This window comes from Macrobrachium rosenbergii, chromosome 49 (assembly GCF_040412425.1).
Source record: "Macrobrachium rosenbergii isolate ZJJX-2024 chromosome 49, ASM4041242v1, whole genome shotgun sequence".
In the NCBI taxonomy this organism is placed as follows: Eukaryota; Metazoa; Arthropoda; class Malacostraca; order Decapoda; family Palaemonidae; genus Macrobrachium; species Macrobrachium rosenbergii.
In genome coordinates this window covers 42821106-42843605 of record NC_089789.1, presented here as the reverse complement: position 1 = coordinate 42843605, position 22500 = coordinate 42821106, and the positions used below count along the sequence as shown (strand labels likewise).

The 22500-nt window shown below is 39.8% G+C and overlaps 2 protein-coding genes across 3 annotated transcripts in view; one reads left to right on the top strand and one right to left on the bottom strand.

The window, feature by feature from the left end:
* LOC136832305 (muscle-specific protein 20-like) overlaps positions 1-22500 on the bottom strand; it is a 58409-nt gene that overhangs the window by 9823 nt on the left and 26086 nt on the right. The window lies entirely within an intron of this gene.
* LOC136832306 (muscle-specific protein 20) lies at positions 3304-20067 on the top strand. The gene is made up of 4 exons (XM_067093214.1): positions 3304-3924; positions 15269-15468; positions 16375-16495; positions 18891-20067. The coding sequence occupies exons 1-4, from the start codon at positions 3919-3921 to the stop codon at positions 19074-19076; spliced, it is 513 nt and encodes a 170-aa protein (XP_066949315.1). The 5' UTR covers positions 3304-3918; the 3' UTR covers positions 19077-20067.

Here is a 22500-nt window from a genome sequence, read left to right as displayed (position 1 = left end):
AGTTTCAACAACTTCGCTCTCTGTATAATACAGATATTCATGAGCTCTCTCTCTCTCTCTCTCTCTCTCAGCTGTTTTCTGTCATATCTCTTGTCTTATTCAGACGATTTCTCTGTAAATTCTCAAGTGTTAATAATAATAATAATAATAATAATAATAATAATAATAATAATAATGATAATAATAATAATTGTGACAAGCTGAATACCATTACACAGGTTGATAAGCGTAATAAATATAATTTCATTCGTGATCCTGTGAACAAATAACCAAACAAAGAATAAGCCTTTTGCCTTTGGTAATAAAAATAACAATAATAGCCACAACAACAATTATACAATAATTTATTCAGTGATAATTGTAAAAATAAAACGATAAATGTTTTTCCTCTATAGCCGATTGGCGGAAGTTATGGAGCAAAGCTTCGGGTTTCCCATGACCTCTCTCTCTCTCTCTCTCTCTCTCTCTCTCCTCCTTTATTTGCAAACTGAATAAACAAGACTCCCCGTCCATCTGCTCATTTTATCTCCGTTTTCTATTACCCATATCTCGTTCTCTTGACTGCCATTGGCTGATCTTCTATTTTATTTCTTACGTTTTACCGTTTCTGTACTCATTCTTTATCTATTAAATATTTTATATTTACTTTTATGTCTTTTATCCACTGATTTATTTCAGTCCATAATGCTTGGCTGATCTATTTTATTTCTTACGTTTTATCGTTTCAATACTTATTCTTTATCGATTAGATATTTTATATCTACTTTTATGTCTTTTATTCACTGATTTATTTCAGTCCATAGTGCTTGCAATCAGAAGAGGTATTTCCTCACTGCAATATATATTTTTGTTTCATTGTAGTTGGGATCACAGAAAACATATATTATTGATGTATAATAAAGAAATACAGTGAATATTTGATTGTATAAACCTGTGGATTAACTTATGTATAAAATAAGTACCTTTGCACCATTCGAAATTTCGTGAATTTTTCCGCACCGTTTTAAAGGGATACTTGTGTGTGTTCATACATAATATCACATGTTTCAATTACAAAAGCTTTAAAACTCACATTTAAAGTAGTAAAAGAGATAACTGATAACATAGGAAGGAAAAACAAATTATTAAAATAAATAATTATCAGTGTTTTCAAGCTAATAAAATCACCAAAAAAGTAAGAATGAACATAAACTATAGTATATATATATATATATATGTATATACATATATATATGTGTGTATGTATATATATATATATATATATATATATATATATATATATATATATATATATATATATATATATATATATTATTATAGGTACAATGAATCAAATGATAATCAACACATGTCACTATAACGTAATTTCTGTATCAAGGTCTTCCGCTTCGTGGAAGAAGGGAGACTATAGGGTATTATACAGACGCACATATAATAGAACTTCAGGGATTAATGGAACAAAAACGCTTTTTGAAAAAATGGAGATTATAGGATAGATTATTGGATAGAAATGGCTATCGGAAATCCCCAGAGAGAGAGAGAGAGAGAGAGAGAGAGAGAGAGAGAGAGAGAGAGAGCTAGCCTGATGTCCTCATATTACGCTCGTAATACCCGCCAACCTACTCCCCCCCCCAACCCCAACCTCCCCACGTCCACTGCCAGCTTCCTTTGCTTTGGAACTCTCTCTCGTCTTCCGTTTTCCATCTTCTGTCGGTTGGTTCAAGTTTAGTGTACCAACCCCAATAATTCTACCAAAGCTTAAGTTTGATATCAAAAGACCTGACTAAAGCTTAAAGCTTTTAAAACATTGGTGCACTCTGGCAATTTTGTTATGCAATTATAAAACCCATATTCTGATTTCCCATCCTTTCCTTTTGTGCAACTGTTACAGGTAACCTTTTGTCGCGCAGATATTTCACTCACCCATCATCTATTATCTGTCTCTATTTCTCTCTGTCCCCCGTCTCTCTCCTCAAATAAGATCAAGTCGGCGATTGACTAACTCTTGGCAAGACGCGATTTCTCAACTCGAAAAGACTTTCAGACTCGTGTCAACTTTTTCCTCTTTTTCGTCCCTAAAGATGTCCGACCTCTGGAGAATGGCAATTAGGAAATCTTGTCATTTCTAAAATGAGAGATTGAAGGAAGTGAGATGGAGGGAAAGGATCTGTCAGTAGAAAGAGAAAGCTGAGCAAAACGGAAGGTTTTTAGTTTTCTGTAAAAGAAAACTATTGAGATGGCTATTTGGCTGTCCGTCGGCACATTCTCTGTCCGACCTCAGGTCTTAAAAACTACTGAGGCTAGAGGGCTGCGAATTGGTATGTTGATCATCCACCCTCCTATCATCAAACATACCAAATTACAGCCCTCTAGCCTCGGTAGTTTTTATTTGATTTAAGGTTAAAGTTAGCCATAATCGTACGTCTGGCCCCGTTATAGATACCAACACAGGGCACCACCGGGCCGTGGCTGAAAGTTTCATGGGCCGCAGCTGAGAGTTTCGTGGGTCGTGGCTGAGAGTTTCTTACAGCATTATACGCTGTACAGAAAACTCGATTGCGCCGAAGAAACTTCGGCGCACTTTTCACTTGTTTTGTAATGAGCTGAATAGTTGATTGAGATGTGTGATGACCTCCTTAGCGGGCATACTTTGCGACACAGTTCTTCCTACCTTCTTCCTTTCTTCCTTCCTTCCTACGCTGGCTCCATCAAGAAATAGTGTGTAAGATTCTGTTGCATGAAATACAACAGCGAAGGTGCAGTGCAATACTACCCTAAAGCAATTCACCCTGCACTGGGCATTTTTCTCCTGTCTGTATTTTCTGTCATCTTCTGTAACCTCATTCCAATGAAACTATATTCTTTGGAGGCTTGAATTTCAAGTCAGTGGCCCTTGTAGGCTTGTTCCATACGAATAGGATTCGTCTTCGAATAATAATAATAATAATAATAATAATAATAATAATAATAATAATAATAATAATAATAATAATAATAAAAGGTTAATGATTTCATAAGACACACTTGTGTACTGAAGTCTTTCGTGTCAAGAACATAAAGTAAAAAAGTAAATAACAAGAAAAACGGGAAGACTGGATATTTTCAGCTCGCTGTTTTGTGGCAGACTGCACCTGCCTGAGTGTATTAGGTGTTTTGACAAGACAGCCGGGTAAATTATTATGAAAACAAGTTCTCATACTAAAAAAAAAAACAAAAACACTTAAAGTAAAGTGCCTTCTCTCTCTCGTTCTTTATTTTAGAAACCCACAGCTTCATCTGTTACTGTAAATCTCCCATGGCGTCATACAAAGCAAATCGGCTGGCGGGCAGAAGTGTGCCCTGATATCATGGGCATGGGCGTGGCAACGGTTCCCTCCTTCCCAAAATCTTCCCTCCCATCAGGTCCACGTGGTGGGCCTCTTCTTTCCACCCACGTCCTTTGAGGTTCTCCCGCCCTTAGACACCCACTCTACTTGGGTTGAGGGGGGAGGGGGAGGAGGAGGAGGAGGAGGGACCTGTGTGGGCCTCTCTCTCCCCCCTCCCTCCCCTTCTGACAAGTTTGCTGGCACTCACGATCATCTCGGTCCTGGCGTTGAAGACCTCGGTCTTGGTCCTGGGGCCCCGTCAGGGCTTCATTGCCACCTCCTGAGTGCTGCCTGCCCACGCCCTCTCCCCTGACCTGAAGTGCCACCCATCCCAATCCAAGAGGTAGAGAGAGAGAGAGAGAGAGAGAGAGGGGTGGAGGCGTTCGTGTGTACGTCCGTGTCACCCCTCTTATCTTCGGCCCCGCCACCAAACCTAGTGGCTGTCGCATCGTTCAACTCACCACCAGCAATACAACATCAGCTCCTCACACACTCTCTCTCTCGTTCCTTCTTCCTCTCGAGGCGCCGACAACTACCTGTTTCCCCCTGAAACATGCCGGTAAGTGTCACCTGTGTCATGTGTGAACTGAGCTGTCCCACTCCTCTCACGTGCGATCTCCGTTGTGTCATGGATTTCAAAGGCCCCTGTCTTTGAAGATGGCGACTCCTGCGCGTTTGCGAAACTCCGACTGATTTGTGATGGGAGCTAATTTGCATTCTACGATCGTGAATGGTATTCTCGTCGCGTTTTCGAATGACTTTTCTCTGGCGTTATCGTCGTTGCCATTAGTCCTTCATTCACTTCATTTCACGTCGAAATTCAGAGAACGAATCAGACCCACCTGAGGTTGTGGTAATTAGTTCTCCCATCTTAACCTCACCTTAAAGTATGACCTCCGATTTTCTCGTGACGCCGAGACGCCCATATCTCTGTCTGTCTGTCTGTCTCTCTGCCTCTCTCTCTCTCGATTACGTTTTCCCGGAAGGAGAAACTTGATATTTCAGGCTAGTTTTTATGCACGACGCGTCGAGTGCAATCGCTAATTGTCTGGGAGGATAAGGAGGGAAGGGCGCTGCCCACGCTTTCCAGAAGCCTCAATCGTATCTCGTAAGAAATGTCAAGAACGTTCTCGATATCTTGAAAGGGCGGGCAAACTTACCGAGCGCGTTTTCATCGCGTTTCTTCAAAGGGAACAAATGCGCTGACACTTTTTAATGTTATATATATATTTTTTTCCCCCGCAAAGCAAGAAGAAGGGGATGCGCCATTTGGGCGCGGCTATTCAGCAGAGGGTTTGCTTAGCATAATTTCCGTCGGTGAACTAAAGAGATGAATCGTATCTCCGTCTCGATTTTTTTGATCTCGGCATGGAATAGATAGATATGTAGAGAGAGAGAGAGAGAGAGAGAGAGAGAGAGAGAGAGAGAGAGAGAGAGAGAGAGAGGACGCTTGTAGGTCGAAGCTAAGATAGCATTATGTTACGGCTCCATTTTTCCTCGGTCCGTATCCTGAGGCTTGCATTTAGTCTCGAGTTGAAAGAATGGCGTAAAAAGTGCTCTAAGAAAGAGCTGTGTGGGTTTCATTACCGAGCCCCAAATATTGCCTTTCTTAGTGGCTCTGGAAATACATACATACATACATACATATATATATATATATATATATATATATATATATATATATATATATATATATATATATATATATGTATATTTTACATATATAAAGTATATATATATAAATATATATATATATATATATATATATATATATATATATATATATATATATATATATATATATATGTGTGTGTGTGTGTGTGTGTGTGTGTGTGTGTGTGTCCAATCCTCAGGTATGAACAAGTAACCAGGCCTTGCCATAGCAATCCAGCAGTCCTATATTCACTCACAAAAACAACACTTGTGTTTTATCATATTGCTCATGTTAAGGAATCAGCAGGAAAAACAAAACCTTCGAAAATTCTTGCCGGTTTATACAATGCGAAGAGTCTAGGATTTCACGAATCACTGATTGGCTCTGTCCCTCTACCTGCCTGCTCGGGAATTCTCATCCTGCTGTAGTGTTTCCCGGGTCTTTTGGCTTTCCATCCTCCAAGAGGTTAACCAACCACTCCTTTAGCTCTCTCCTTTTACTTGTGCTCCTCTTTGGTTAAAGTATCATTGCCCTTAGTCTCTTTGACCTTAATCTCACTGACCTTAGTCTCTTTGACCTTAGTCTCATTGGACTTAGTCTCTTTGACCTTTTTCTCAATGATCTCAGCTCCCTTGACCTTCAACTTACTGTTCCTAGTCTCTTGGACCTGAGTCTCCCTGATCTTAACCTCTCTGACCTTATTCTGCCTGACCTTAGCTTCTTTGGCTTCAGTCTCAGTGACCTTGGCCTCTTGGACCTTAGTTTCAGTAGCCTTAACGTTTTTAACTTCAGTCTCAATGACCTCAGCCTCACTGACGTTAGTCTCAATGACCTTATCCTCTTTAGCTTTAGCTTCATTGACCTTAGTGTCTTTGACCTCACTCACTGGCCTTAGCTCCGTTCACCTCAGTCCCAGTGACCTTAGCCTCACTGACCTTAGTGTCAATGACCTTATCCTCTTTAATTTTAGCCTCATTGACCTTAAAGTCTACGACGATAGGCTAAATAGCCTTAGCTCCTTTCACGTCAGTCTCAGTGACCTTAGCCTTACTGACCTTAGTCTCAATGAACTTATCCTCTTTAACTTTTGCCTCATTGACCTTAAAGTCTTCGACCCTAGACTAAATAGCCTTTGCTCCTTTCACCTCAGTCTCAGTGACCTTAGCTCAATGACCTTATCCTCTTTAACTTTAGCCTCATTGACCTTAAAGTCTTCGACCCTAGACTAAATAGCCTTAGCTCCTTTCACCTCAGTCTCAGTGACCTTAGCTCAATGACCTTATCCTCTTTAACTTTTGCCTCATTGACCTTAAAGTCTTCGACCCTAGACTAAATAGCCTTTGCTCCTTTCACCTCAGTCTCAGTGACCTTAGCCTCGCTGACCTTAGGCTGAAGCTCATGAAGCCTGAATGAGAGTTGTCTAGTCAGCACGTAGCTTCATATTCCACAGACCAGTTCTTTCGTTGTTGTTTAGATTTGGCTCATTAAGAGATCCTTCCCAGCCTGGTCAGGTACTCTCGTTTAGATTTCCCACGGGATGCTGACCCTTCTCCTTTTATAAATCCAAAATAAATGAGAATGAATCTCCTTTAGGCTCTACGGACTACAACCCTTGGAGGAAAATGACTTCTACACCATGGCAGGTGATCGAACCTCTCGAGGTGGCAAGCAGAAGGGGTGATTGAATCTCAGTCACTGGTGATCATACTGGAGATTTCCCCCTCCCTGCATGGAGACCGATACTCCTTTAGCGGAGGAGTGAAGTGTGGTCAAGGTGCTCGAGGATGACTGATTCTCCTTGAAGGAGTGAAGTGAAACCCTTTCAGGATGATTGATCTACTTACAGAGGGGTGTTAAATCTCCCTCTGAAGGACTTGCGAAAGGAAGTCCACGTCCAAGAAAACGATTTATGGGGGTTTAAATCTCCCTTGAAGGGCTTGTGAAAGGAAGTCAACTCCCAGGAGAACGATTGAACCCAAGTGATCGCTGACTTTAAATGAGGAGACCTCCCTTGCAAGGGATCGAATCTTCAAAGATCACCTGTTTGCCCAGAGAGCACACACACACACAGGCGTTCAGGGCTTCCCAAACGGATTCATAGTCAGGGAGGCGTTTTTTTCTTTTCTCCTTTCTCTTTTGCTCTCCTCGCTAAACCTGCCACTTCTCTCTCTCTCTCTCTTTTTTCCTGTTTTCGGAATATATAGAAGTTTCTTTCATTTCCCTCTTGGCAGACGAGGTCGTCGGCTGCTGCCAAGATTTGGTTGGTGGGGAGGTGGAGGAATGACTTAAGGCATCCACCTGTAAGGCTGAAAAAGAAGGAAAACAGTTTCTCTCTCTCTCTCTCTCTCTCTCTCTCTCTCTCTCTCTCTCTCTCTCTCTCTCAGTTTACTATAAAATCAGCGAAAAAAACCCAAAATGAACGGATTCATAACAGATACAGACAGTCACTCAGACAGTCTGACAGAACATTTCGTAAAGGAGAGAGAGAGAGAGAGAGAGAGAGAGAGAGAGAGAGAGAGAGAGAGAGAGAGAGAGAGAGAGAGAGAGAGAGAGAAACTGCAAAAGCTGAGCGGAAACAAACGTAATGCAAAAATGCAATATAATTTTTAATTTTTGCCATTTAAAAGAAGTCCCAGTCGCTTACCAACCAACGACGACAAACGAATGAATAAAATTCGAAATTTGAAGTCAGTTAACTGGCATAAACATCTTTAAGCTCCCATGACCACTTGTGGAGGAGGTGTGGGCAAGCTGTCGCCAGCCACAGGCAGCCAGGTCAGATCCCGGTGATTGAAGATTGGAACCAATCGTACAGAGAAATCGCCCAATGCGTCCTCATAAGCCACAAGCCCTTTCTTAAGATGCTCCTCCGGTATTGCACAATGAGTCTGCGTTTCCATGGCAACGCGAGAAGCTTGCCAAGATGAGAGCGTAAACAAAAGCTGGCTTTGTGTGTGTGTGAGTGTGTGTGTGTGTGTGTGTGTAGCATCGGCCAAGCGGTACGAAGGTAAATGCGTGGAAATAAAGCTTTTAGATTTATTTGTAATCCGAGAGTCTATTATTACTTTTGATGATGGAGATGACATGTTTATTTATTTATTGTCTCCTTTACTTTAAGTAAGTGTGTTTTAGCCTGCGTTCTGTGAGGTTACTCTTCTAGGTTGCTGTAGATTTTTTAAAACCTTTTATTGATTAGTGGGGAATGATGAAGTGGGAGAAGCAGAGATGGAGACAGAAGTGTCAGTAGAAGTGAAGTCATTGCAGAAGAAGAAGAAGAAGAAGAAGTAGACGAAGACGAAGAAGAAGAAGTGAAACTAAGAGAACGGAAGCAGTGAAAACAGAAATAGTAATAGAGGAGGAAAAGAGAGAAGTAATATAATTTGGAAGAACAGGAGTGATTTGTAGAAGGAACAGAAGTAAAAGTAGACGAACCATAGAAGTAACAGTGGAAAAATAAAGGAAAAACTGAATAGCTGAAGTAGTATAAGTAGAAGTATTAACAGAAGAGGTAGAAGTGAAAGTAGAAGAAAGGAAGTTGTAGATATAACAGCAGTGGTATTAGAAAATAACTAAAAAAACTGAAGTGAAGTAGAAGGAGAGAGAGAGAGAGAGAGAGAGAGAGAGAGAGAGAGAGAGAGAGAGAGAGAGAGAGAGAGAGAGAATTTTGAGTTCCAAAACAGAATTCCAGTAGTACTAACAGGAAAAAAAGAAGTTAAAGAAAAGAAAAGAGAGAGAGAGAGAGAGAGAGAGAGAGAGAGAGAGAGAGAGAGAGAGAGAGAGAGAGAGAGAGAGAGAATTTTGAGTTCCAAAAGGGCGTAGCAACAGAACTCCACTGTAGGACTAACCAGAAAAAGAAGTTAAAGAAGAGAGAGAGAGAGAGAGAGAGAGAGAGAGAGAGAGAGAGAGAGAGAGAGAGAGAGAGATTGCTCCATTTCTGAAAGGACCTAGCAACACCACTCCAATTTCGAGAATATTCATCATCATCATCATCACCGTTCGAGATTCGAGAGATCGCTTTGCCAAAAACACTCGAACCACTTCTATAATCCACCTACCTCCAGAGCCACTTCTTGCCCACGCCTGAAGTGCCCCCGCCCCCCACCCCAAGGGTGCTCTCGCTCTGAAGGATTTATTTCAGTCTTCAAGACTTCCACTTGGGGAAGATTTTTTTTTTTTAAATGCATTGCATGAAGCATCTTGCGATTGCAATTGCTTCTCCCCTGAGTGATTGGATGATAAATGGAACGCTTAACGTCGAGCCTATTCATAACCTGACGGAGAGAGAGAGAGAGAGAGAGAGAGAGAGAGAGAGAGAGAGAGAGAGAGAGAGAGACTCAGTCAGTGTTTAGACAGGTCTTCGGATCAGCACGCCTCAAGGAACCGCGGGCTTTTTGACCCCCAAAACAAACCTGACGTTTCCGACGTAAATATTTACGGAATTGGCATAGCTTGGGCGTCGGGGCAACGGCGGGGTAATGGCGGATTGTGACGTCACTGGGGCACACCTGCCGTCGAAAGGGCTTGGCTATTTTGGCGGTCCTGATTTCGCGGGTGCTCAGAAGGCGGATGTGAATAAAACATCTGAAGGGAACTGAATGGCCAGATTTTCTGATGTTTCTCTTTCTAAGAGGAAACGGGGGATAAAACTGATAGGCCAATATGTGTAATGTTTCTCTCCCGATGAGAAAATATCGCAGACAGCTTTCTGTAATGCTTCTCTTTTGGAAAAAAAATCTAAATGCATATTCAATTGTTTTCCATTATGTCGAGAATGGAAATGCGGAAATGGAGATATTAAAGATACAAGGGTTTCTTTTTTTGAAGAAGACGGAACACAGAAACGAGTATGAAATGAAGATAACTTGGAGATAACGGCTTCCTCTTTTACTTCGAGAGGAGAGAACCCCAGAAATCTAGAAATAATTGCCTCTCTCTCTCTCTCTCGTTTGTAAGTTTAGACGTGACAGCCTCTTGCATCGAAAGATCTGGAGATAACAGAATCTTTCGTCTAGGCATCTAGATATAAAATCGTATTACTTCTAGAAAGTTAGGGTAGAGAGCCTCTATCATCAAGGCGTCTGGAGATAAAACCGTCTTGCATCTGGAAATCTAGGGGAAACAGACATTGTCATATAGTTATCTAGATGTAGAAGCCTCTTACATCTAGAAATCTAGAGGTAACACCCTCTTTCGCCCAGACATCTACAGTAGAAATAAAAGCCCTTTACATCTAGAAATCTAGGGTAAACAGCCTCTTTCGTCTGGACATCTAGAGACAAAAGCGTCTTACATCTAGAAATCTAGAGAAAACTGTATCATTCATCTGGAAATTTAGACACGACAGCCTCTTACACCTAGAGATCTATGGAAAATCAGCCTTTTTCCTCTAGGCAATTAGAAATAAGAGTTTCTTACACCTAGAAATCTGGAGAAAACAACCTCTCTCCTCCAGGCATCTAGAAATGAAAGCCTCTAGCACCCAGAGGTCTAGGATAAAGAGCCTCTATAGTCAAGGCATCTAGAGGTAAAAGCCTCTAGCTCTCTGGAGATAAAAGCTTCCTCACTCATCAGGGAACCTTTGAGAAGCAACTGAAAAAGGAACGTAGCTAGTGTTTACTTTTGGATTTTTTTTCGTCAACTTTAAGATTCTTACGTCAAACTCCACGCGAATATTGGCATTCATCTAACTTTTGCTGAAACCAAAAGCCACGCAGCTTCAGTCAGTCCTTCCGACGCCAGTATCGCCAGCTACCCGTTGCAAATTCTGGCGACAGGACTCTCTCTCTCTCTCTCTCTCTCTTTCTCGCGCAAGCGGTCAGAGATCACCTTTCTGTCTATTTCTGGGGATAATAAGGAGGGCGAACGCCAGGTGGCGAGGAGAAGTTTTAGGGCGGAATCATTTCATCCCAAGTGCTGTGACGCCAGTTGGGCAAACTGATAAATAAAAGATAAAGCGAGGCACCGGAGTAAAACGCCCATTCGACTGAGGGGTAAGGTGACTTTCAATCCCTCTCCTGCAAGGCTTTGGACCTCTTGCTAGCTCCTTGGTCCTAAATGTCAGGCCCTTTCGGCTTTCGAGATTGATTGACTAGATTTTTATCTGGCGTTACAGGGACCGTGATCACTGACACAGGCATCCATCATGAGGTTATCTTTTTCTTCACTTCTTCTTTTCCTTCTTGTCTTTGTGTCTTCGAATTCGCAGCTCATTACGAGAGAGAGAGAGAGAGAGAGAGAGAGAGAGAGAGAGAGAGAGAGAGAGAGAGAGAGATTCGAACCGATCACAAATAGAAAGAACAGCTAGTCTGAAGATATATTTTTTCGCATATATATACATATTTTATATTGCTATATGAATAAGTTTACATATTCATTGTTGCCAAGCGGTTGTGGCAAGGTTGTTGGGGTTGTAGGCGTAATGAGTTGGCCTTATGCCAGAAAGAGCTCTTGGTGTTCCGTGCATCACGTAGGAGAAGTTCAAGGTTATTGTTAGTTATTGGTCTCAATTTGTATGACAGATTAATGGCAGTTCAATAAATCTTCCTCGGGGTAAATCTTCTTTGTAGTCGTAGTATAATTCAATCAATCTTCAGCTAATTGAATTTTGCTTCATAAAAATCGTACTACTATAAATAGTAAACCATTGTAGAAACTACTACTAATAGATCATTAAAAAAAAGATAAAGATTATTCCCAAAAGATAAAGATGGTTCCAAAAAGTAGTATCTTAATTCGGAAAGTCGGAAGGATGATCGAACAAAAACTGAATAATTCCCAGGTCATTGTAATTAGGAGTCCCGTATACGGCGAACACCTGTCCCCACCCGTAGCAGGTGTTCGTGGAAGTGAATCATACCGAGACGGCCGAGTAACACGTGTTCCACCTGTACTCTATCTCTGAAGTTAGGCTTACGAACCTGCCTCTGACGATTGCATTTGTATTACAAATGTTGCACGAGTCTTCAGTAGCATACTAGCATTAAGCACATTACGCGGAGGCATTGGTGTTGTAGTTTAGAAGGCCTTACAAAAATTGATTTTTTTGGCAAAGTCATGTGAGCAGATTGATTTTATATGTAAGCTGGCGTCGCAGCTGTAAAATGATGTCAGCTGATCTAAGTCCGCTGCAGCATATATTTATATATCGTCCTTTCCTTTGCATTAAAAAAATAGAGAAAGGTGTTTACATATTCAGTGCCATTTATGTATGTACGTATGTATATATATATATATATATATATATATATATATATATATATATATATATATATATATATATGGTTATGTATGTATGTATGCACGTACTGCATGTACTAATGAATAAGTGAAATGACACAGCGTTTGCACAAGCCTTGAGGCTAAATAAAACTTGCACATATCAACATGTCCACAACTTAATAAAATTTTAAAGCAACTTAGGTTTCGTTTTTTTAATAATAATAATAATAATAATAATAATAATAATAATAATAATAATAATAATAATAATAACAACAACAACTGCGACCTGAATATCAGCTGGCAGAAATAAACAAGACGAATTTACGAATTTTATTCGTAAATCTTAGATAAGACTCAGTGAGTAGGCTGCGGATCCGTATATACTTTAGATTCTTGCCAAAACTTTGTTTTTCTCTTTTTTTTTTTTTTTTTTTTGCTTTGGGATGTTGACACGACGATTTCCTTTAAGAAGACCATTTTGATTAAAGGGTATTTTTAAGGGAACCTTTGAGAGGGTTACTTTCAAGGGGGTTTATTAGATGGGGCACTTTTAAGGGAACTCTTTTAAGGGGCCCTTTTGAGAGAACGCTTTAAAATTCGGGGAACTCTTTAAAGGGGCACTTTTAAGGGAACTCTCTAAAGGGGCACTTTTAAGGGAACTCTTTAAAGGGGCACTTTGAAGAGAACTCTTTCAAATGGGCACTTTTAAGGGAACTCTTTAGAGGGCCACTTTTAAGGGAACTCTTTAAAGGGGCACTTTTAAGGGAACTCTTTGCAGGGGCACTTTTAAGGGAACTCTTTAAAGGGGCACTTTCAAGGGAACTCTTTCATAGGGGCTCTTCAAAAGGACCTCCTTTGAGGGAACGTTTTAAAGGGAGGACCTCAAGGGAACTCTTGAAAGGGAGCCCTTTATAAGAACTCTTCTGAGGGAACTCTTTAAAAGGTGCCCATTTAAGGGAACTCTTTAAAAAGGTACCCATTTAAGGGAACTCTTTAAAAAGGTGCCCTTTTAAGGGAACTATTCAAAAAGGTACCCATTTAAGGGAACTCTTTAAAAAGGTGCCATTCTAAGGGAACTCTTTAAAAAGGTGGCCTTTTAAGGGAACTATTCAAAATGGAGCATAGATATACAGATAGAAAGACTGTGTCTGCTTCTATCTAGAAAATGATGACAGATGTACACACGGACAGATACATGAAGTTAATGGTAATTTGGGAGTCTTAACTACAGCGATTTACATTCAGCACTTTTCATCGTTTTGTAGAAAGAGTATTTACAGTTCTACGTAGCGTTTGACATAGAATTAGAAACGCATCAACGATTTTGCCGGGTAACAATATTCGCACGTACCGTGATCATAAAGCCAGCCAGGCAATTAGGCCTCGTGTTAGCTGCACATTTCAGAGGCCGTGGCTCCGTCCCATCGCTGCCTCACGGCGGCGGCTTCGACTTCGAGAATAGCAGTGAACGTAATACGTTCTTGTCTGATTCATTCATTATTTGGTGAGAGTTACGGTGTTGTGAATAGGTAATCCGCATGTGGATAAATTCAGCGGGGTAATTTAATGACACGTGACACGAATCACGAAACTTTCAGTTCCGAACGTTTCGTCAGCGAATTCGAACGTTTGTTTACATTTAGCTCCGCGACATTGGACACGCTGCTGCTTTTGCCATTGCTGTTACCGCTGCTGATTTGCCGCTGCCGCTGCTACCAGCCCGCCTGATGGCCAAAAAATAGTATAAACTTTTTTTCTACGAATCGAATGAAGACCAGGCTGCATAAGTTCGCCGACGTCGATGTGGGGAATATTCGTATTTTTACTACAAATATTTATTTTGCTTTCAGCCGTTCCCTTCTCTCCCCACCCCCTCCCCGGCCTCCGCCGACGCGTCGCTTCGCCATTAACTTCGCTGTATGAAATTTCCAGTGACGTTTGCGGCGGATTTTATCGAGAGATGGCGCTGGTAATTTCTTACTGGAATATGAGAGAAATGAACGTTGGCGGAATATTGATTTTGTCGGAATTCCCTGAAATCTAGTCCCGGCTTTTATTTGCTTATTTTATTTGTTGATGTTCCACAGAATAATGTGTTACATTGTCATGATCGTTTGTGTCATATATATATATATATATATATATATATATATATATATATATATATATATATATATATATATATGTGTGTGTGTGTGTGTGTGTGTATAATTTCATGACTGTTTTATATATATATATATATATATATATATATATATATATATATATATATATATATATATATATATATATATATATATATGTGTGTGTGTGTGTGTGTGTGTGTGTGCGCGTGTGTGTGTGTGTGTGCGTGTGTTTGCGTGTGTATGTGTATGTGCGTGTATGTATATTGGTATGTGCATGTCAGTTTGACATGATTTCAAATGGTTAGCATATTCATCTGACTTGTCCCCTTACTGTTCCTGTGATTCAGGGATAAGGGTTAGGGGCGAGGTAGGGCTACCTACTTAGACATTAGCAGCCAATGCCTTGTTCCCCCAGGTCTCACTTGTCCCTTATGTTTGCTGTTCATAAACTCTTTGAAACATGTAAATCTATAAGAATTCAATCATTATAAATTCCCCTCTGAGATATGTACAGATTCAAATTCAGGGAAAAAACAGGGAACAGGCGTGAGATGTCTCATATAATATCGATGTTTTTATGTTTCTTCAAGACTTCGGAATTATGAGTATTGATTAAAATTGCCTGAAATCACGTGGATTCAATTTTGGTGTTCACATCGCACGCAACTTGCGTGCGGTCAGCCTGCTGCTCCTTCCGTTTTCCCAACCTCCCATAACATCCCATCCTTCAAGAAGCAAGTCTGTTCCTTCGGGGTCAAACCCTAAAACTTCCCACTTTCATAGAATTGTCAGTGTTCTTTCTGGACCTATGCCTCAAAGAGCACTTCACTGAACCTGATGCCATTTACCGCCTCGCTGACCTGATGTCATTTACCACTTCACTGACCTGATGTCATTTACAGGGACGCAACAAGGAACTCGAGGCCGAGGTCATGGCGTGGGTCGAGGCCGTCCTCGGGGAGAAGCTGCCCCCTGGTAACTTCGAGGACGTCTTCAGGGATGGCATCGTCCTCTGCAACCTGATCAACAAGATCCAGCCGGGATCCGTCAAGAAAATCCAGACGTCGGGAGGATCCTTCAAGCTCATGGAGAACATTCAGAGGTAAGGAGGAACGCCTCGGAGGCGGCCACCTTCGGACGCTGCTGGAGCCGTTGCTGGTGAAGGTCGGTTTTAGTTCTAGGGGCAGCTTCAATTGTCGTTCCACGCTAAGATCAACCTCAGTTTTGGAGGGCCAGCTTAATTTCAGTTAGAGGGGCAGGTTAAATTGTCATTCTCAGTTTGGAGGGACAGCTTGAAATGTCGTTCCACGCTAAGATCAACCTCAGTTTTGGAGGGACAGCTTAATTTCAGTCAGAGGGGCAGGTTAAATTGTCATTCTCAGTTTGGAGGGAGAGCTTAAAATGTCGCTCCAAGCTAAGATCAACCTCAGTTTTGGAGGGACAGCTTAATTTCAGTTAGAGGGGCAGGTTAAATTGTCATTCTCAGTTTGGAGGGACAGCTTAAAATGTCGCTCCAAGCTAAGATCAACCTCAGTTTTGGAGGGACAGCTTAATTTTAGTTAGAGGGGCAGGTTAAATTGTCATTCTCAGTTTGGAGGGACAGCTTGAAATGTCGTTCCACGCTAAGATCAACCTCAGTTTTGGAGGGACAGCTTAATTTCAGTTAGAGGGGCAGGTTAAACTGTCATTCTCAGTTTGGAGGGACAGTTTGAAATGTCGTTCCACGCTAATATAAATCTCAGTTCGAAGGGGCAGCTCAAATTGTCTTTAAAACTGCCGTTGCTTAACATCTAATCTTAATTAAATAACTAGCCACAGTTCATCTGAGTCAAGTTATACTGAAAGACTGAGAAAATATAAGCATTATATATCTTTTTCATTGACAACTACAAGACACACCATCTTAAGCAAATTGTAAGTTACCCTCAGTACAATATCACCTTCAACAATGAAAATCTTTGATACAATCAATCACGGAAAGCTTTTGAGACATGAAACTTCATTCCAGATTCCAGGAAGCCGTCAAGAAATACGGCCTTCCCCACGAGGAGATTTTCCAGACCGCTGACCTGTACGAGCGACGCAACATCCCCCAAGTGGTTCTCTGCCTCTACTCCCTAGGACGCTTCGTAAGTTCCTGACGTGTTTGTTGAACTTTGACCTTAGTATCTCCGTCTGTTGAAGAGATGTATCAGAAATGATCTGCAGACTGGGATCAAATTTTGTGGGTGCGTAGACTAATGGCCCATGGAGACTAGATTCAGTTTTGAGATAGATTTTGAAAAGGCCTTGATTCCAAGCTCCATTTTTAGTTTCTGTCTGTCCGTCCGCACTTTATTCTGTCCGCACTTTTTCTGTCCGCCCTCAGATCTTAAAAACTACTGAGGCTAGAGAGCTGCAAATTGGTATGTTGATCATCCACCCTCCAATCATCAAACATACCAAACTGCAGCCCTCTAGCCTCAGGAGTTTTCATTTTATTTAAGGTGAAAGTTAGCCATAATGGTGTATCTCGCAACAATATAGGCCAGGTCACCACTGGGCCGTTGTTAAAGTTTCATGGGCCGCTGCTCATACAGCATTATACCGAGGCCACCGAAAGATGGATCTATTTTCGGTAGCCTTGATTATACTTTATAGCGGCTGTACAGGAAACTCGATTGCGCCGCATTTTTTACTTGTTTTTCTGTTTTATGCACCGGTCCAAATATCAGCTTTCGAAAATAATGACTTCGTGCTTTGTGAATAATTATTTCGGCCCAGCTCCCCGAACTGAATTTCGCTATTCCATCAACTGCCTCTTGCTCGTTTGACAAGAGTCCAGGCCAGGCTTTTGAGCAGCCTCGTTCCAGGCAATAACAGAGTCTGGAAGGTGGGTTTGGAAGTTTCAGCCTGTAAACCAACCTTCAAAAAGGTCTGAGAATGTTCCTCAAAAATCTTTTTATTTTGGGGGGGTTTTAATATTCATAATAGCCCCCCAGGGGGTTACAGATTCTAGTTTTTTTTTTTTCTGTGGTTTACCCTCTACGTTCCATTAATTTGTATTCTTCTTACTTATTATTTTCACCAATATACCTTGAGTATCTTTTACAATGTCAGACCTTATGTTGGATTGGGAACTATTAAGTAATTATTTTCTAACTCCATTCCGAAGAGAAGAAAACAGAACGCTTAGGCAGACTTATGGACGAACTGAGATTTCATTCATAATAATATTCCTGCCATATTTCGTACGAGACTTTAATAAAACGATTAGTATTTATGATCAGTATTTAGTGTGACCTTACAAGGCTTAGTTTCTCCATTAGTTAGGTAACCAATTGGCTCTTGGCCACGTAAAATAAATCTAATCCTTCGGGCCAGCCCTAGGAGAGCTGTTAATCATCTCGTGGTCTGGTTAAACTAAGGTATACTTAGCTTTCTCCATTAGTTTGATTTACATAGCTTTTGTCTTTTCTTGAGAATTTTCAAGAGTTATCCAGACAATTTTTCTTAAATTTGGTTGGTTTAGACCAAGCCGGCTTTGTGCCAGCACGGGCTCTTGCCCTAAAGCCCCCTGTAAGTGTGGTATAGCACTGAGAGGATTAACAGGCCTGATGTGGACCTTTGGACTCTGCACAGCCAAAGGAAAACTTAGATTTCAGTTCATTTTCCAAGCACTCATATATTTTTTAAATTTCTTTACTGTTATTGGTTATTCACCAAGTGCAGTTTATTGAGTTTTATTCCATTCTAGTTTTTATTTCTAGTTTTCTCTTCTCTTGCTTTATCATATTTTGTTGTGTTCCTTTTCTTGAGGGTGAAATGAACCCCCTTTCTTTCTTACTGATTTATTACATCTTTCCTATTCTTAGCTTTAATATATCCTTCCTATTCCCAATTCCTATTGTATATCTTCGTTTAGCCCAGGGTATTATATATGTTTAATTAGAAAATAAGCTCACTGCGAGCTATAACAAATTTAAATAATTTTTTTATAGCATGACTATGATACTTCACCTTGTAGCCATTACTTCTTTTCCCTTGAATATTCTATTTTGTGAAAGGTACACTTTCTGAATTTTCAAATATGAGTGAGACGAACCTTAACCGAAATTTGAGAAAAAGTTAAATATAGATATATATGATAATAATATATATGTATACATGTATGTATATATGTATATTTCATTTATTCATGTATGTATTTTATTTATTTGTTTAATTATTTATTCATTCATTTAAATTTTGAAATGTAAGTGGGACAGACCTCAATCAAAGCTAACAAAAAAGTTAAACAAATATATTCAAATAAATATATATTTAAATTTATATATATATATATATATATATATATATATATATATATGTGTGTGTGTGTATCTTAATTTCTTATCTACTTATTCATTTAAACATTTATTTACTTATTTACTCAATTATCTATTTATCACCCCTTTTCCAAGACAACCTAGCAAGTACCTCCCTGCTCGTATCAGCAACCAACCTGACTCCCCGTTCTTCATCTTCTTCCTCTTTCATCCCCAGACCCAGAAGCACCCGGAGTACACGGGTCCAACCCTGGGTCCCAAAATGTCCGACGAGAACAAGAGAGAGTGGGACGAGGACCAGCAGAGGATGCTACGAGACGGGCAAATCGGTCTCCAGATGGGTCAAAACAAGGGCGCCACCCAATCCGGCATGGGGTCCATGAACCAAACCAGGCATATGTAGAGAGAAAAGAGATGGCGAGAGATTCTCGATCTCGTTTCGGGGTGAGAATGAATGAGAGAGACCCTTTCCCCTCCCCCCTCTCTCTCCCCTCTCACGAGAGTGCTAGGGAGAGGGAGGGAGGGGGTGAGTGGGGGCGGGTGGTGTTGGTTGGGGAGGGAGAGTAAAGGGTAGGGGGAAAGAAGGAGTGAGAATGACAGTCCATCGCAGACGGGTTTTTTTTTTCTATCCTGTTTAAAATCTCATAAGACCCGTCTAATCTGGTTCGATCTGTTTGTTTTCGTGTTGACAGCGAATGTGATTGCTGTTTCTGGCCACAATATGAGTCCTGTCTCAAGAATTAATCTTTAATTTTAGTACTTGACATCTGGTACGGGTACGGAAGCTACAAGGCTTGACCGTCGCCAAGTCCTTTAAGAAATGACTGTTTTCTTGACCACCCTGACAGGAAAAATTAGACAGCAGCTGTCAAAACGACGGACTGTCAAATCCAAAATTCATCGTCGAACAGAAATCTAGGTCTCCTTCATACGAGGATGAATAACATTATGAATAATATTCCATTATTTAAAGGTAGATTCCTATCACGGACAATGCCAGTGATTTAGAGTTGATTAACTTTTGTCTTTTGTTATATTTTCTTATTTTTTGGCTTCCGAAGCAACTGAGTTGTTTGTCTATCTGTCTGTCTGTCTATCTAGCTGTTTTATCTGTATATAGAACCTCCCTATATCTACTTTTCTTTAACCCTATAGATATATTTTGAGTTAAGCAAGATTTGGTTTGAGTGGTCCAAAAAAAAGCTTTCACTCAGTGATAAGCTTTTTTTTTCATTTGCTCTTGATCAATAAAAAATAAACGTCAATTATCTGCTTGAAAAAACCTCGCATATTCTGAAATGAGTATTTTTATGCAGTATGTACAAGCCTGACTATTGTAACTTTTTTTTTTCTTGCCAGATGTTTTTCTCTGTCAATTACATCGTCAAAGTAACTATGGGATTTCTTTTCATTTCTTTTCGCCTCACATTTTGTAAACCTTCTGTAGATCTAAGAGTTATTTCAAAGGATGTTTATAATAAATAACAGCAAGAAAGGGCCAAAGTCTTCAGAATTTTATTATTATTATTATTATTATTATTATTATTATTATTATTATTATTATTATTATTATTGCTCTTCTGTAAGTAACTGGAAGACAAGTCAGTGTCTTCAGAATTTTATTATTATTATTATTATTATTATTATTATTATTATTATTATTATTATTATTATTATTACTTCTATAAGTAATTGAAAGACAGGTCAGAGTCTTCAGAATTTTATTATTATTATTATTATTATTATTATTATTATTATTATTATTATTATTATTATTATTATTATTATTATTATTATTATTATTCTGTAAGTAACTGGAAGGCAGGTCAGAGTCTTCAGAATTTTACATTTTATTATTATTATTATTATTATTATTAGTATTATTATTATTATTATTATTACTCTTCTGTATGTAACTGAAAGACAGGTCAGAGTGTTCAGAATTTTATTATTATTATTATTATTATTATTATTATTATTATTATTATTATTATTATTATTATTACTCATCTGTAAGTAACTGGAAGACAGGTAAAGTCTTCAGAATTTTATTATTATTATTATTATTATTATTATTATTATTATTATTATTATTATTATTATTATTGTTACAGAAATCAACATAATTCACTACTGAATATTATTGTGGACCTGACATACAACATGATTATTATTATTATTATTATTATTATTATTATTATTATTATTATTATTATTATTATTATTATTCAAAATATACAAAGATACATTGAGAACATTTTTAAAAGGCCAGTGACCTGCAAAACAAATTTCCACAGAATATGAAACAAAAGCTGTAACAGAGAGAGAGAGAGAGAGAGAGAGAGAGAGAGAGAGAGAGGCCTAGCACTCAGATTACACAACAGACATATGAGGCATATTAAAAGAAGTTTAATTTTACCTATATAAAATAATTACATTGTACCTTCTTGTGTTTAGGCAATAAAGATTAAGAAAGTATGGATACTGAAGTATATATGTTTTACAGTCTAATTGTTATCAATGTTTTTCTTGCGATGCCATTTGACAGAAATCAGTCAATAAGTTTTAACAGACGTCTCATTTTTCACCGACGACGAAACTTATCAAAAGGCTCCGTAGAAGCTGCATCTACTTTTTATCCTTTTACTTAAGTAACCCCCATTCCAGCGTCCCTTCTTCAATGTTGCTGTCCACCCTCTCTAACTATCACCTCTTATTGCAACTTTTTTTCTCTAAGTTCCACCTATAGATCCTTATACTTCATTTTCTGGATCTCTTCATTTTGCTGTCCAGCCACTCACTCCAGGTGCCTGTCTTCACTGTCTTAACAGCTGAATGGCCGAAAGTACCTCAGTCCTGGGGCTAAACGCCTCAGAACACGAACGCCGAGTGCCCCAGGGAAGCCCGCTTAAACAAAGAACTCTTTCAGAGCGATAGTCGAAGGGGCGGAAGAAGTCTGTCAGCTCAGGAATGGAATTAGTGGTTGTATGGTTAGTGATTCCAGTATATGGAGGGAGGTCTCACTGAATTCAACTTAGGTATTTTCCTTTTTTGGTTCTATTCATCGCTTCGACGTCATGTCGTCATGTTCATCATATTCCATTTCACTAACGTATCTATTAAAGCTTCAGTTTGCCTTAGGTCATGCTTTCAAATGTCATGTATTCAGTGATTCATCACGTAACTCCTCTCTCTCTCTCTCTCTCTCTCTCTTTCTCTTTGGTTCTGGATACGCCTTCAAATGTCCTACTTCAGTAATTCATCACATAACTCCTCTCTCTCTCTCTCTCTCTCTCTCTCTCTCTTTTTGGTTTCCCTCTTCAAATGTCATATCTTCAATATTTCATCACTGAATCCCCCCCCTCCCTCTCTCTCTCTCTCTCTCTCTCTCTCTCTCTCTCTCTCTCTCTTTGGTTCACCCCCTTCAAATGTCATATCTTAAATTTCAAATGTCATGTCTTCAGTAATTCATCACTGAAATCCCACCTCTCTCTCTCTCTCTCTCTCTCTCTCTCTCTCTCTCTATCAACCCCATCCATTTCCCATCCTCCAGTCGATCATCTCCTCGACTGACCTCGATCGACGAGACCGCAAAGCGCAACTTCGACAGAGGCGCGGAATCAATGACGATTCCTCCCGCAAATTTGTCCCAGAACGCCTCTCCAGAAATGGAGTCTTGATACAAGATCAAACTTTTGGCTGAATAACTCCCACTCCTACTCCAACGCCTTTCTCAGAGGCTCTCTCTCTCTCTCTCTCTCTCTCTCTCAGTGGGAAATCTCTCTCTCTCTCTCTCTCTCTCAGTGGGAAATATCTCTCTCTCTCTC